At 39.4% G+C, this 14,955-nt stretch overlaps 1 protein-coding gene across 1 annotated transcript in view; it reads left to right on the top strand.

Moving 5' to 3' along the window:
* Window positions 1-14,955, top strand: part of CNTNAP5 (contactin associated protein family member 5) — a 269,015-nt gene that overhangs the window by 70,392 nt on the left and 183,668 nt on the right. The window contains exon 3 of the mRNA XM_014871836.2: window positions 5,473-5,666. Coding sequence (XP_014727322.1) covers window positions 5,473-5,666 — 194 coding nt within the window. The remainder of the gene's footprint in view (window positions 1-5,472; window positions 5,667-14,955) is intronic.

Here is a 14,955-nt window from a genome sequence, read left to right as displayed (position 1 = left end):
TGTTATCAAAATGTGCCCAGCCCAGCAGTCAGATGATAAACAGTACAGCAAAAAGTAGCTACTAATGAGCAGTAGACTCTAATGAGCAGTAAGTGAAGCAAGCCCCATGGCAAAGAAGCTGCTGATTAATAGCTAACCAGCAATAACAGCTGTAAACTTAATCTGGTACATTCCAATCAAATCTCTAATTATCTTGAACCCTTTGAGGCCCAGGTTGGGCACATGTCATGGACAAACCCCAGCAACTCAGCCCTACACAGCCACTCACTCCCCCAGTGGGATGGGGGAGAGAATTACAAGAGTAAAAGTGAAGCCATCACTCTGAATGTCCTCCTTTTCCTCCTCCTTTGTCTCCCCGCTTTAAATGCTGAGCATGATGCTGGATGGGATGGGATGGGATGGGATGGGATGGGATGGGATATCCCTGTGGTCAGTTGGGGTCAGCTGTCCTGGCTGTGTCCGCTCTCAAATTTGGCTTCCCTCTATGCTCCTCACTAGTGATGTGGTGTGAGGAGCAGAAAAGGCCTTGGCCTGTGTGTAAGCAATTCTCAGAAAGAATAGAAGAAACAACTCTATATTATCAACACTGTTTCCAGCATACTTAGCCCTATACCAGCTACTGTGAAGAGAACTAAGTCTGCTCTTGCCAGAGCAGTGCCTGAGCTTGGGTTGGAGCAGCAAGCAGTGGTGGATGGTGGCTGTAGAAACTTTCTCTGTCACTTGAATGCAAATAGTAGATATCTTTACAGGAAATAATATTTCCTAACAAGGACTAGGCTGTGGCTTTCTGATAATGTTGAATGTTTTTATGAGGAGGCTTAGCTTTGCTTGTAATTGATAAGACAGTGCTGCAAGGAACAGAGCCTCTGGGTGGAAAGCCAGATGAATATATTTGTTAATGTAAACATGAATGCAACAAGTGAAGATGAATTTATGAAGCACAACCCAGTCCTTTATTGACAGAAAGTTCTAATTCATCAAGTTTATTCAGTAATAGATAGCAATAAGTAAAAGGCTGTCGTTTTTAAAAAAGGGCCTGCAGTAGTGGAATGTGCCGTTTTAAAAAACAAACACACAAAGCACCCATGAGTAAAGCTTTGTGTGAACAGCTGAAAGAGCTTAATTAAAATGCTGATAAATCTGTACTGGTAATGCTAAAGAGCTAGTATAATTCTGATAAATATGATTCTGAGGTATGAAATACATTTTTCGCCCATGAGAGAGATTTATCAGCTTTTTTGTATACAATAAATAAATAATGAAAAATAATAAGAAAATTGCTACACTATAACTGCATCACTTAAGATTTTTCAGTTCTTATTAGCTCTCCTGAGTTGTTAGTATAGGCAATTATGTATGAGAATATAAAGCATATATAGTGTCAAAAAGAATTTGTTTTATGGCCAGGAAGTGTTTGATGTGGGCATTAAAGTAAAATTCTGCAGCAGGGAAGCACTTAGTTGCAGTGGGAAGTCCAGGAGTTTTTTAGTGCTGTATAAAGCTATTTGAGCTGTTTGTAAGGCATGTAGGGGGGAAATAATAATTCCCTTTGCTTTGTAATAATCAACTACAAATAAATGTTGGCATCCTGAGCAGCCCTGGGGAACATCAAAAAGCATTGACTGCGTAACACTGGGCTTAAATGCAGTTTTTGAAACAACTATGGCAAAATGTACAAACAGTCTGAAAAAGAAGCTAAAGTATTTGATCATATTTCTTGGATTCATATGGGTCTCCAACTGAGAAACCATCCGATCCTTGCTCTCCACATATTTCTAACATTTTGATTTGTTGCCATGGAAAATATGAACAATATATCAGATTCCTGTGATATTGTTCTCCACTAGGGTACTTTCTCCATACCGTGTTGAATGCTTCTTTTGAAATGATGCCCAGAAGTTGTGAAATGTGTGAGATGTGAGGAATGATGGTGTAGCACAAGGTGCAGAATCTTGTCGATGGCAGTGGGAACCTGGTGGGCAGAAAGGGGGAATATTGGACATCCTGACTTTCTCATTTTTGTGTGAGACAGTGTGACGTCCTAACACACCTGAGCCAGGTGTGCAGATCTGATGGGCATAATGAAAGCCAAGCTCTTTGTCTGGTTTGTGTTTATGCCACGCTTATTAAAACTTATATGACCCTCTTCAATATCTTTGTGCCCAGTTGCAGAAAAAAGACATTGAGTTATGCTTGTATCTGTTCAGAGGAGTTGATATCCTGTAAGTTGTGTCTTCAGTGTCCCGTGTTGTTGCCTATTAGACCCTTCTTGTCCTTTGTCTTGGACCTGTGCTGGCAAACAGTCTGCAGGGCAAGCATCAAGGGGGGTAGAGGAGCAAAGGGTTCTAAATAGTTGCTCTGCTTTGGTTGTGTTTTTTTGCTACTAACTAAAAAAAAGTACAGGATGGGCTGTTGACACACTGTCAGGAATGAGGTGCATAAGAGAAGTGTGCAGACACAGACTGTGCTGGAAAAATGCCAGTATCCCTTGTGCCACCTGCTCTGTATGACAGAGTAAATGTGAAGGAAAAAGAACATTTATTGATTTTTGGCACTCACAGCAGTATTTGGTGGGGATTTGGGATAAGCAGAGAAGCAAGCAGAAGCTATGTGTTTGTTTTATTAGCAGAAGTGAGAGAGGCCCAGTGGGAAAAGCTTCAGTTCTGCCCTCGGTCATGCAGCCAATGCAGCTTTGCTGTTGCAGGGATTTTGCCTTTCTTACTAGCAGTAGTTACTGTCCACCTGTGGAAATGGTAATGGAGGAAGGTTTGGGAGAGGAAAACACAGTAGGCTGTCTTCTCCACAGGAAAATATACATGAAGCAGCTGCTGTTCTGTGAAGACATGGCCCGTAACTGATGAGTTTCTTGCAAGACCAGCTTTGGAGAGGTGATGCTACGAGCAGGTGTCAGTGCCATGTCTGCAGTGCTTAAATCTAAGGAGTGACATTCCCAACAGACAAATGTGCTCGTGTAAAGAGAGATGCAGTTCAGAGACACCATGTAATCTATGATTTTTGGGCTCAAGCTCAGCACAGATCTCCCAAAATTCTGTTCAGTGTGTATCATTTGTTTGACTTTAAAATTATAAGCCTGTGGTGTTGTGCTCAAGCTGGAAAATAGCAGTGCACAATAAAGCCAAACACTTTTGTGGAAAGTGTATCACATTCCTGCCACTTCTAGCAGCAGAAGGGAGACAGCATAAAATAGATATTTACTTATGATGTTTGGCATACTGCTGGGAAGCATCCATGCTAACAGGCTTGGCTTAAGAGCTTATGTATAAACTAGAAAATAGAAAGCAAAGTTTTTTGTGGTTTTTTTTAATGGAAAACTCACCAAATATTTTTGTTATAAGTTATTTTCTTTCATCTAGTTGCTGTTCTCTATGCTGAATGAAGGAAAAATGAAAATGCCAACTTTCTTTTAACATGTTCTGAAAACATCTAGAATAGGCTCTTTGAGTCATGAATGGAACAACTTTGTCAGAACTTCTGAAGCAGATTTTTATATGATATCAGTTCCTGGAATAAAACTGGGAAAAAAAAAAACAAACAAACCAAAAAACCAGCAACTATTGTGTTCAGAGTCTATTTTAGATACTGGATATTACAATCCAAAGGAAGTTTGCCCTTGGTTCCCATATGTAATAGTCACAATTGTGTGTGGGAGAAATCTGTAGTTTGTTGTCTTTGAATGCAGCTCTGTCGTTTGTACCTTAAAGGCAGAAAACATACTTTCTATATAGCACTTAAAATATCAAAATAAAAAAAAAGTTGGCGTGAGAGGTAACCTTATTAGGACTTTTAACAGAAGGTATTATAGTCTTACATAAGCTATACATAAAAGTTTGGAGTTAAAAGAGCTATGAAATAGTCAAAGAAGAAATCAGAGATGAAATTCCTAGTATTCTCATCAGGTGTTTCATGGCATGCTCTTAGGAGAGAGTATTCTATTTAGGGCAGGTAGAATAATCAGTGATGATGAAGACTTCTGCTGTGATTGAAAAGGGTAAATCATGGCACTAAGAAGCAGTATGCATTGGTTTGGTTGCAAACTTTTCCCTAGAGAGCTCTTGTAGAGAAATGAAGGCTGAGTTATCCAGGGGAGCAGGAACAATACACCATTCCAGGTATTGGAATGGTTCTGTTTCAGGAGTTCAGATGAATCCTATATTAATAAATTGTAAATAATGATGATTTTAACGCCTACTCGTAGACAAAGGGATTTCGGTTGTGAGTGGGAAAGTACAATGCCATCCAGGAAAAACAAGATGTTTGTAAAAGTGCAGAGCTATTGAAACTGAGTTTATTGATAGCAACCACATTTATTAATCTTTCAACTCTATTCACTTCAATGAACTTTTCATGGAGCAACTTTGAGACAGATCAGTTTACTTTTATTCCCAATGTGATCGTGTTCACTGTAGTCATACTGGAGTGCTTTTCCAAACTTCTTTAATAATGACAAAACAAGAAGATGTTGGGTTGCAGAAGCAGTGACAGCCTCAAAATTTGTTGTCTTGGCTTCTTGGCTGATGGCTTGTGCTCTTCATAGCTGCATTGGTTGCTTATTGAATTGAACACCAGGCGTATGCAGAGAATAAATGTGTGCAAGGAGAAACAAGTTAAAGGAAAATAAACGTAGCCTGTATTTTAGGGTGTAAAAGAAAGCAGGAGACCATAAAATAATATATTCCAGTCTGGAATGATTTGCTTTTTAACCATAATCTCCCATTTATTGTAGTGAGCAGAGTGGTAAAATGCAAGCAAATGTTGGCAGTTCTGTTTCATTGGCTTGGTGTTACCACAGGGCTGTTTAAGCTACAAAGGAATTCAAGGGATAGTGCAAATCTTTACTTTTAAAGCACAAACATGAATTGCAAGCTCACGTCAGAGACAGCCTACTTTCCAGTGTGAAGGCAGTCCTTTTAGTTGTTCAATCAAATGGTTTCTAGTTTTACAACGAATTATCTGAAATGTATTTCTAAGCTGTAATTAAACCATTCTTTCAAATATTTAATAGGGCTTAAATAAAAATAACTAACACTTTGCAATTCTTTCAGAACATAGCAAAAAGGAAAATATCAAAGCAAACTGCAAGTTACAACTCCACATTCCCAGAACTGCAAGGAGGGAATAGATATGATTTTTCTTTTTTTTTTTTTTCTTTTTTTTTTTTTTGTGTGTGATTGAGCATGTGCCAACCTCATTGATGTTTGTACAGCTGAAAAAGAATAAATTTCCCTAAAATGTCTTATAAATTCGAAATTCCTCATGAGTGAGCTTTAGGTTAATGGAGATACACTACATGATGTGGGCCTCCATCAGGTTATTTCCTAATACTAAAATATGTAAAAACAGATGCACGCTCAAGTCCTCTGTGATGACCTGAAATAATTTAACGGTTCTTTATCGATCATAATTTTCTTGTGCTGTCATTGACATCTAAATTCTCTTCATCCACTCTTTCAGGAGCTGGTGGCTGGTCCCCACGGGAGTCCAACGAGCAGCAGTGGCTCCAGGTTGATCTGGGGGACAGAGTGGAGGTGGTGGCCGTGGCCACGCAGGGCAGGTACGGCAGCTCGGACTGGGTGACCAGCTACGCGCTCATGTCCAGCGACACCGGCCGCAACTGGAAGCAGTACAGGCAGGACGACGCCGTCTGGGTAGGTGTGAACTGGCTCTGCCTTTGGCCCCAGATCTGCCTGGTTCAGCTCATTTGGGCGTGTGGAGAAGCAGCTCTGGTTTAATATCTGAGCAGTGCTGTGGTGGTGAGAGAGCAGACCTGAGTGACTCCGCGGGGTGTTTTGATCTAAATGGGTTATGTCACTGACTGTCCGTGTAATACAAGTTTAGGCCCTCAGGACTACGTTGTTTTCCAGACTGTGAGGATGATCAGGTCACTTAAAATGACCTGTGTGCTTTTGTGCCTGGTTGGCTCTGATTCAGGCACACTAAGGTAAATGGGGCTAATCACCTCCGTGCTTTCTCCAGGAAAGATGAAAATTAATTCTGTGCCTTAGACGTGTTTGGTCAGAACAAGAGAGATCATGCTGAGGAAGATGGGTGGTAAATTGCTCCTCAGCCGGAGAAGGCTGGAGCTGCAGCATGGGTTGTGGGATGATTTAGGAGACACACTAAAAGTGATCAAGGTTTTTTCTAATACTTTAATGCAGACTTGGCCATCGCTGAGTCACAGGTTCTGTGTGTGGCTGTGGCAGGTGCTGTTGGTAGGAGTGCATGGGGCAGCAGTGGCACCACAGGTGTGGATGGAAAAGTTTACAAGCCTTCCTTTTGTACAGAAAATTCAGTTGTTAGTGAATGGATAAAAAATGGTGGGATTCTCCCTATGCTGTGTGGTGTAGTTCTGTGGATCAGTAGTCCTGGTAGCATGAAAATATGTGGAGTTAAAAGAAACAGATTCTTCATGAAAAGAAGGGGAGCATGTTAAGGGTAACCAAACAGAATTACATTTTTTCTTTGGTTCATACTTTAAGTGCTGTGTCACAAAAGCAGATTTTGCTTCCAGACCATAATGACTGTGAGTGATGGGAGCTGGGGTACAGCAGAAAGAGGGGAGAAAGGCTGCTCAATTTTCCCCCGAGTGTGTGGTGGCAGTGGAGATCCATGTACAAAGGGGTAAACTTCTGTGCATCTAAAATCCACTGGATCATCACTTTGCTTTATGATGGCTTGATTCAGGGAAAGCTAATGAAATCCTTCTTCCCTTAAGAAAGCAACTTTGGTCCTAAGATGGTCATAAAGTTGTCAAGTGCTTCACCTGTCACTTAAAATGTTATATAAGGCTGTCTTTGCTCAGATAGCTATATTTATATATGCATATATATATATATATATATATATATGTATTTAAAAGCAGTGGAATTTCATTTTGGACTGATCATTTAATCTGTCTCTTGACTTCTACCCCTGGGAATCTGAAATCCATAGTAAGATATTTTTTATAGATTTGGTGTCAGTTAAGTGTTTGTTTGCCTGAAAATATTATAAAATTTTAACAAGCCACATATTAGGGCAAATTAATTTTTCATTGCATGTCAAACTTTTCAGTTCTTTCTGGAAACACTTGAACTTTTTTTCTTTTGTCAATTTTTCCTCCTAAAGGGAAACTTGAAAAGACAACACATAGAATTTACCACAGCAAATCTTAATGCCCTAAGGATCCCATTTTTGAGTTTCTTATTTGATACCTATAATATTGCACATGAGAATAAGAACAATTCATTTAACAGTGAATTAGGATTTATGAGCAACTTGGAATCTTGTTTTACTAGAGTGATTAGGCATGCAGTTGATTCAGGGCAGATTCTGAAACAAGTTCCAAAACCTCAGCAGACCTGGATGCTTGATTTCTGGAGAGAATTTTTCTACATGTTTCTAATGGAAACCACCATAGACTACAGAGGATAATTTTCTACGTAACTGAGGAAAAATGAAATAGACTTTGGTTGTGGAAAAGGAAATAAAGGATTGGGATTATTTTCCCCTCACCTTAGTTTCTAGGAGTCACACTGACCAAGTGAGCCACTAATGTAATTCCAGTCCAGAAGAACCATTTACTCCATGTTTCCAGAGGGCTTGATGGGTTTGTTAGGATCTCTTGCCAAACTTTCCTGGTGGAAATATCTGATAATGTAAATCCAAAGTGGGCTCATTTGACATTTCATTAGATACATTAGTCCACCTTAACTGGCAAGTCTCATTAACACTTAGGAGCTTGTGTGTCTACCTGTGGAATTAATGAAGATCAAGAATTCTTTCTGAACAATTTTTATTCTAACTGAAGAAAAAGTTGATTTTTTTTTTTCCCCTGGAACTTTTGGATTTGCTTCACCGAATTAAATTAGATCTAGAGAACCATTCAGAGCACAAAGAGGAAAGCCAAAGAGGCTTTCAGAAGCATGTATAGAATTATAATTTCAAATTATGCAGTGTTCCTCTTTTATTGGCAGTTATCCTTTCCTTAGGGTTTTTTCTAACTAAGAAGAAACGTAGAAGTGTGCTGTCCAGCTGAATGTGAAAGGCTTTTTCTGACCCTTGGATGAAATGAGGACACTCACAACATGGTGCTTGTCCTAAACATCTGGCCCTTGAGTAGCTGTAAGGGAAGTTCTGCATTGCACACCCCTAGGAAAGAACCTTGCCCTTGACTTAAGGTAGTGGACCATTTCACAGGGCTGGGAAAGCAGCTCCCCAGGGTAGCCTCCACTGCCACAATCTGTGGCAGTCTACACTGCACCAATCTGCCACAGGTGTGGTAGTTCCAGACTTAGGAATCTGTATCTGTGCTGGTTTTGGTTCAGTGATGTTTTTCACGCAGGAATAATGAAAATATCCCTCAATTATCAAGACTATTTCCAGCACAAACCCAAACCAGCCCCCCATACCAATTACACTGGTATGAAGAAAATAAGAAAAATAACAGTTAAACCCAGCTTTTTTGGGGTGGTATGATCTGTCACAGGAGGATTTAAGGCAGTAGTTTTCTGTCAGGGTGAGGTGGCAAGTTACCAATCCTTAATTTCTACTCAACCCAAGTCAGATTTGAGCTGCTTTTTCTCCCAGCCCTTGTGCATGACTCGGGGGGAAATTCATGGTGCATTCCCAGTTGGTGATACTGCAGTGCTCCCTTGGAGGAGCATGCACTGGCCCAGCCTTTCCCCACTGCATGTCACCAGGCTTCTGACCACATCACATGGGAGCAGCAGGAAGGCAGCAGGGCCTTCAGTAATCCCCAAGTAAATCTGTCCAGATGAAACTTGGCTTAATGATCCCATGAATATCTGATGGTCCCTATTGTAAGATGCTCTGAGGAGTTGTTTCCAGCCCTGTGGGTGTAAGTTTGTACACCCATATGGCAGAGATGTTCTACAGTGCATCAGAGACCTGGGTGCATAAATTCTTTATTGGGCTGCCAGTAAGACAGACGTTTGCACACCAGCATATATGACATATCACCAGTAAAAATCCCTTTCTCTTTATAGAGATTACAAGGCTTATTATCCTCCTCTCCCAGCCTGCATACAGCTCCCATCAACTTCCCTGTTAATGAGGACTGCATAGACAGATCGCGGGGAGCATCAGAAAACCTTTTAAGTTTTCACTCAGCCTGTGTTTATGATGTTAGTAAATTCTGCAGCTGGAGTTGAAGACAAGACAGATTAGCCATTTAAAACCAATTTTCCAACCCCATTTGTATTTAAATAATCTTGTTACAAAAGGACTCTGTGGTTCAGAGCAAACTAGACTTATAATTATATTTTCAATATGGATAAATCAGCTATGTGTGGACACACTAGCTATTGATTGGGAGACATAAAACATAAATCTCATTGCTTGTAACAAGTAAATGATTTTTCAGTGTTTTTAAGTGTTGAATAATTCAGAATTTGCTTTACCTGCATACACATTGCAGCTTGAGTCAGTCCAAATTGTGTATTTTACTGGGAAAAAAGTATGCGTTCTGATACAATGCTATTCAATTTTAGATAGCAATTTTTATGCTATCTATATTGAAAAATACTTTACAAAGCTGAAAAACTCAATTATGCAGGAAGGGATGAAACAGGCATAGATGTATGCAACAAAAGGAGAAAAGAGATGTTCTTTATACAAAGTTTTAAAAGGAGAAGGGGAGGTTGTGGAATTGGAGATAAAGGGAGACTGCTCTGACAGTGGCAGAGGAGGCTTTTATATTAGAACAATGAATCTGTGCAGAAAGGCAATGAAGAGGGAAAATGGCATAGATAGCAAGGAGATAGTTCACACTCTGTGCAGTCCCATGCACCTATAGTGCACCTTGAGCAGGAGTTTGCTGGTTAGTAATGGCCAGCTGTTATCAGCTGGCTTGGTTGGTGAACATTTTGATAAATCTGCTGTCCACTGCACATGGAAGGCAGAAGATGGCTCTGGGTGGGAGAGGGGCTGTGAGTCCTAACCCCAGAGGTGCATCACAAGATCTGAGGAGCTTCTCTAGTGTTGGACCATGACACCTTGGTCATGTGGGGAATAAAGCAGAGCTCCCCTCCTGGAGCAGTGCCCCAGTGGTGCTGTGCTTCTCACAGGTGCAAGCATGCTGTGTGAGGGCTGGAGAGTTGGCAGGAGGCTGAGGATGCATTAGGAATATGTAATTTCCAGGGGAGCAGGAAAAGTGTTTAATAGAGGTGATAAAGATTCCCTTTCATTGGGAAACTTCTTACTTGCACGTGTGAGCTTTTGCTGAACCAGAGGCTTTTCTAATGAAATCTAGAGGAGGGTCACCCTTAATTGGCTTATAAATCTACAGGGGTGCTGTAAACTTTCCCATTCCACCCTAACTGGATAATGACTCTGGAACTGTTTTGGTGAGTTAATTATTGTGAACATAGTTAGAATATTAATCTTGTTGTCAGATTTATAATTGTGCTAATTTATTCTAAAGCATCTTTTCGCTCCTAGTCCTAACACTCTCCAAGCAAGACTAGAGCAAATTTCCACATGTAGCAATGAGAAGTCCCACATTGTTTGCTTGGCTTAGAGAATGAGTTTCTGCTTGTCTTATTATAATGCTTCCTGCTATACTAATGTTAAGATATATTTAAACTCCTTTATGCACAGCAATTATTGCCAGTCAAATAGGTGTTAAGTGGCAAGTATCTATGAATTACTCTTTTCCACCACCTTTGCTCTAAGAAAAGAGAAAGAAGAAACAAAAAGCCAATTGTTACTTTCAAGTAGGAATAAAGAAAGCAATTCACTCTTGCTGCAGGGAAGCAAGGTTTTCCAGAAGTTTTCATTGCTATGTTAGTACAGATTTTGAAGAGGCAACCATTATCCCTTTGTTGTAATTAGGACTGTTCAGATTTAAGACAGCCTGATTCTGAGATGCTGTTTGGATGTTACTAATTTGTTTCTAAGTCTGGTTTCACATACTGAGCTGGCTGCAAACGTGGGCTCCTGAGTACAAATCTGTCTTTCTTGATATTGTCAGGGCAGTTCTTCTGTTGGGAAGATAATTCAAAGTGTCAGTATATCTGTTTTTGTTAAGTGCACTCTGTATGGATTTATGTCTAAATAAAATGGATATACTTGGATTTCAAATAACCTTTTACTGTTGAGATACTGGAGTTAGCCTTGACTGAATTTCGTATGAATTCTGTGACCTTACAATGTGCTTTTATTTTTGTTTGACTGTAAAGTGATATTAAGGTGGAGTCTAGAGAATTTCATCCTGATATTAACATGTTATCCATCAGCAATGTCTGTAGTAATTCTCTGTGCTTGGTGTTTTGCAGCAATTCACTCTGACCCAGAAAAAATTGCAAGAAGCATGTTTTTTGACAGTTTGTGCTGTTGTTACTGACTTCTCAGTCTTATGCCTTTGCAAATTGCCTGAAATGCATCTTTCATGTAACCATTTCACACAGGAAGGCTGAGAAATGTTCTCTAATTTCTCATTCCTACATCCGAGGTCTTCACTATGATTCTGCTTCCCTGCTGCTTTGTGCTAGCAATTATAGGGTGTGACTCCATAGGGTTGGCCCCAATGGATTGGAGTGGGAAGAGTGGTTGGCATGGGTCTAGTTGGTGATGTCTGGTCCCAAAACACAACTGTCTTCCAACCATCTCCAGCATTTTTGTCTGCCACAGCCAGAAAGGTGCTGTTTTCCCCTCTAGGCATTTACTAAAGACAGAAAATTTTGTTTGTGGCATGTTAGGATGGTTAATGTGGAAAACAGGGGGCATTTCCTCTTAGATGGTGGAGTTTAGCCAGCAACTCTTTTATATCAGTAGACCAATTTTCATTCTTTTTTTTTGCAAAATATGTTCTGTGACATGGGAAGGCTTTACTAATTCTGAATAAATATGGAATAAATAGTTATGTAATCCATATGCCTACAGAGCTCAGTGGGTTTCTTTGCAATTGTTTGGTACATTTTTTTGGAACAACTGAGTGGCTCTAGCTGTCTGAAAAAACAATTATTTGGTGGGGAACAAACTAACGAGAGTACTCTTATAGTACTGTTATGTACTGTAAAATAAGACAAATTTCCTGCTGCTAAAAAGTGTGTCACTTCACTTCTACTGATTCACTACTAGATTAGATTAATCCAAATAAATAAACTGGTTTCAGATGTAGTGTTCAGGTCTTCAGTAGCTGTTACAAGATTTTACTGATTTTGCTCTGAGCCCTTTCTAAATGTTGGATTAATGCTGTAGTGAGAAGCTCATGAGCAGAGAAATAGAAAGCTGTAGCTTGTGGCTAGTGAAAATGGTACATGGGAAAGAGAGGCAAGCAATGAACAAACCACTGCAAACACCTCCAGGACTGGCAGAGGGGTGTGATCTTATGTAGACACCAGGCTTAGTAATGAGACATACTTGTAAACTGATTGGAAAGAGGAGAAAGGAGAGAAATGGAGATGAGGGGAGACAGAGACAGATGAAGAGGTAGGAAGCTATAGTCAGTGACCAGAGCTTCACTATCTAAAATGGAAATAAAGAACAGTTTCATTATCTCTCAGTCAGCATCAGCAGAAACTCAGGGTCTTTTATTTCTGCTCATCCTCTTTTCTTCTCCTTGTTTAGCAGATTTGTATTCCAGTGTTTCCTGTTATTAGACACCTATCAGCTGCAGAGAGGCCCCTACAAATTGTTTCTGAGGTGCTTTCTTGAAAAAATGTGGTTTTCACAGAAACGTTTCAGCACTGAGATTGGATCTTTGCATAGTGGCAATGCAGGAATGGGGAGATGGAAAAACAGGTCCAAATGATTTATGGGGAGGACCCTGATTTATGAAAACTTTAATTTTCTTAGGCTATTTGTCAAAGGTCCCATGTTCTGCAAGTGTCTTTGGCTGTGTGGATATTCTGCTGCTTTGCTATTTTATGGTCTGACTGGGAGCTTGCTGCTGTCCCTGGGGCTCTTTCCCCTCAGAGATCCCTGAACTGTAGGGATAATGAAATGTTCTTCCTTGAATGAACACAGGTGCCAATACCTTTTTTTGCATTTTCTTCTTAACTGATGTGTAAGCTAAGGTGACCTTGTTATATATTAAAAAAAAAAAATAAAAAAATGCAGTCACAGAATTAGAATTGTCTGATAAGTAATATTTTCTTGCTTTTATGTAAAACCAGAAATTCTGTAGTGACATCATCTTTACAGTTCTGGAAATATGATCTTTGCAGAATTCCTTCCTCCCAAACACCTAGTCATTTCAGTTTATACAGATTTTTTTTTTTTTTTGGGCTGAAGTGGGGACTTTTTACCTTGCATAAAGAACTTTAATTTTTTTTATTTTCATTGTCATTAAGAAATGAGTTTTATAAGATTTACTATTTTTTAACTATCTGTGCCACTACTGGGATATTCCAAGAATGGAAACAGTGTTTCTCTAATACTTAATATAGAAAAATACAAATATTTAATAAATTTTGTTAGATCTTTTCCCTAGTTATAAAAGAGAGAACAATTAGTGAAAATAGTGGTATTTAAAAAAAAAAATCAATTATTATTCTTATTATGAAGAACCCCTTTTAATATATTGCCTTTTCACACATATAGTGTATATTTTACATTCTTTCAGTGACTTCCAAATTTTAGTGCATGAGACCTTTCAAAACACTTATATAATCATAAAAATCTTGAAGGTCATTATACCAATTGCACTTTTGATTCTCAAAACTGTTTCTCAGAGAATGGGGAAAGATAGAAGTCCTTAGAAGATCTCTTGAGGTACAAATAAGTAAGAACAAAATTTATCTGTGGAATAAATAGGCCTGCCCATGTTCCTTTGAAATTTAACTTAACTGAATTTTTTTTATGTTTGTCTGAAACTTGGAGAGCTGCCTACACCTGCTCTACAGGAGTTAATTAACATTTGTGGGGTTAGTAATCAAACATGAAAATAAACTGTTAGCAAGCCAAAGTAGAGAGTAAATCCTGACATAGCAATACTTGAAGGACTTTTACTCTTCAGGGAATAAATAATCTCACACTGTGTTGAGGGTACAAATGCAGTTCTGGAAACATGATGAAAGGTTCCATATATAGACACCTTTACAGCTTGAAGGAGAGATGAGATTTGACTCAAATAAAAACTAGTCAACTGTTGTGCTTGGAGAAACTAAATGTGAGTCACATTTTTATTTTAAATATGCAGACTCCCATATGAGTGATAAGAATGGACAGATCTTCTCTGGAGAAGAGTCCCGCTGTCCTGAGATGAGGTTTGCTAGACTTTGTGGAGAATTTGTATGGAAAGACTTTGCCTTGAAGTATTTCAAGTTTAGGCTCAGCTCACAAAAATAATGATTTCATTTAAAATAACTTCCATTTGGAAATCAGACTTTTTGTTTTAAAATCCATGTCATGGTTGACTCAGGAGAGTCTTTGTCCTGATTGAAAGTCAAGAAATCATCTAAACTTTTCCTAGTTAATTTAGGACAGCTGATCCAAAAGTACTTTACACCTTTTGCTTGGGAACTGTTTTAAAGACAAAAGCAATTCTGGCAATGACTAGCAAGTCTATTCGCTCTCCTTCCACAAATCCCCATGGATCCAAGAGGTGCAGGTCCTTTTGGCGCTGGCATGATATCCAATTTGGCTGATGCCTTCAAATCTTTTCTCTGGGTCCTTTGGGAGAAAACTGAGATTTTTAAGATTGCAGTGCAGGAGCTTGCTTGTAATATCAAAAGAAAACTGCAGTCTGTGTTCTGGATCCAGATTTTGTATTTCTAGTATACAGTTTGCTGACAGAGAGGGACTTTCTAAACATCTAAAGTGTATTTTACATCCTCTGTGTTGGACCCGAACACCCCTCTATTTTCCCCTGGGCACAAGTGCTCATGCTGCACAGAGCTGGTCCACAGTTACTCCTCTCTCCTTGCTGAGTCCTTCAGACCAAGAGTGTTTGTATGCCAGTCGGAATATGTGTGTGCCTTGTGGAAAAATCTT

The sequence above is a fragment of the Sturnus vulgaris genome, chromosome 7 (assembly GCF_052056855.1).
Source record: "Sturnus vulgaris isolate bStuVul1 chromosome 7, bStuVul1.hap1, whole genome shotgun sequence".
Lineage (NCBI taxonomy): Eukaryota > Metazoa > Chordata > Aves > Passeriformes > Sturnidae > Sturnus > Sturnus vulgaris.
The sequence above is the reverse complement of the archived record's forward strand: the minus strand, read 5'-3'. Positions and strand labels throughout refer to the sequence as shown.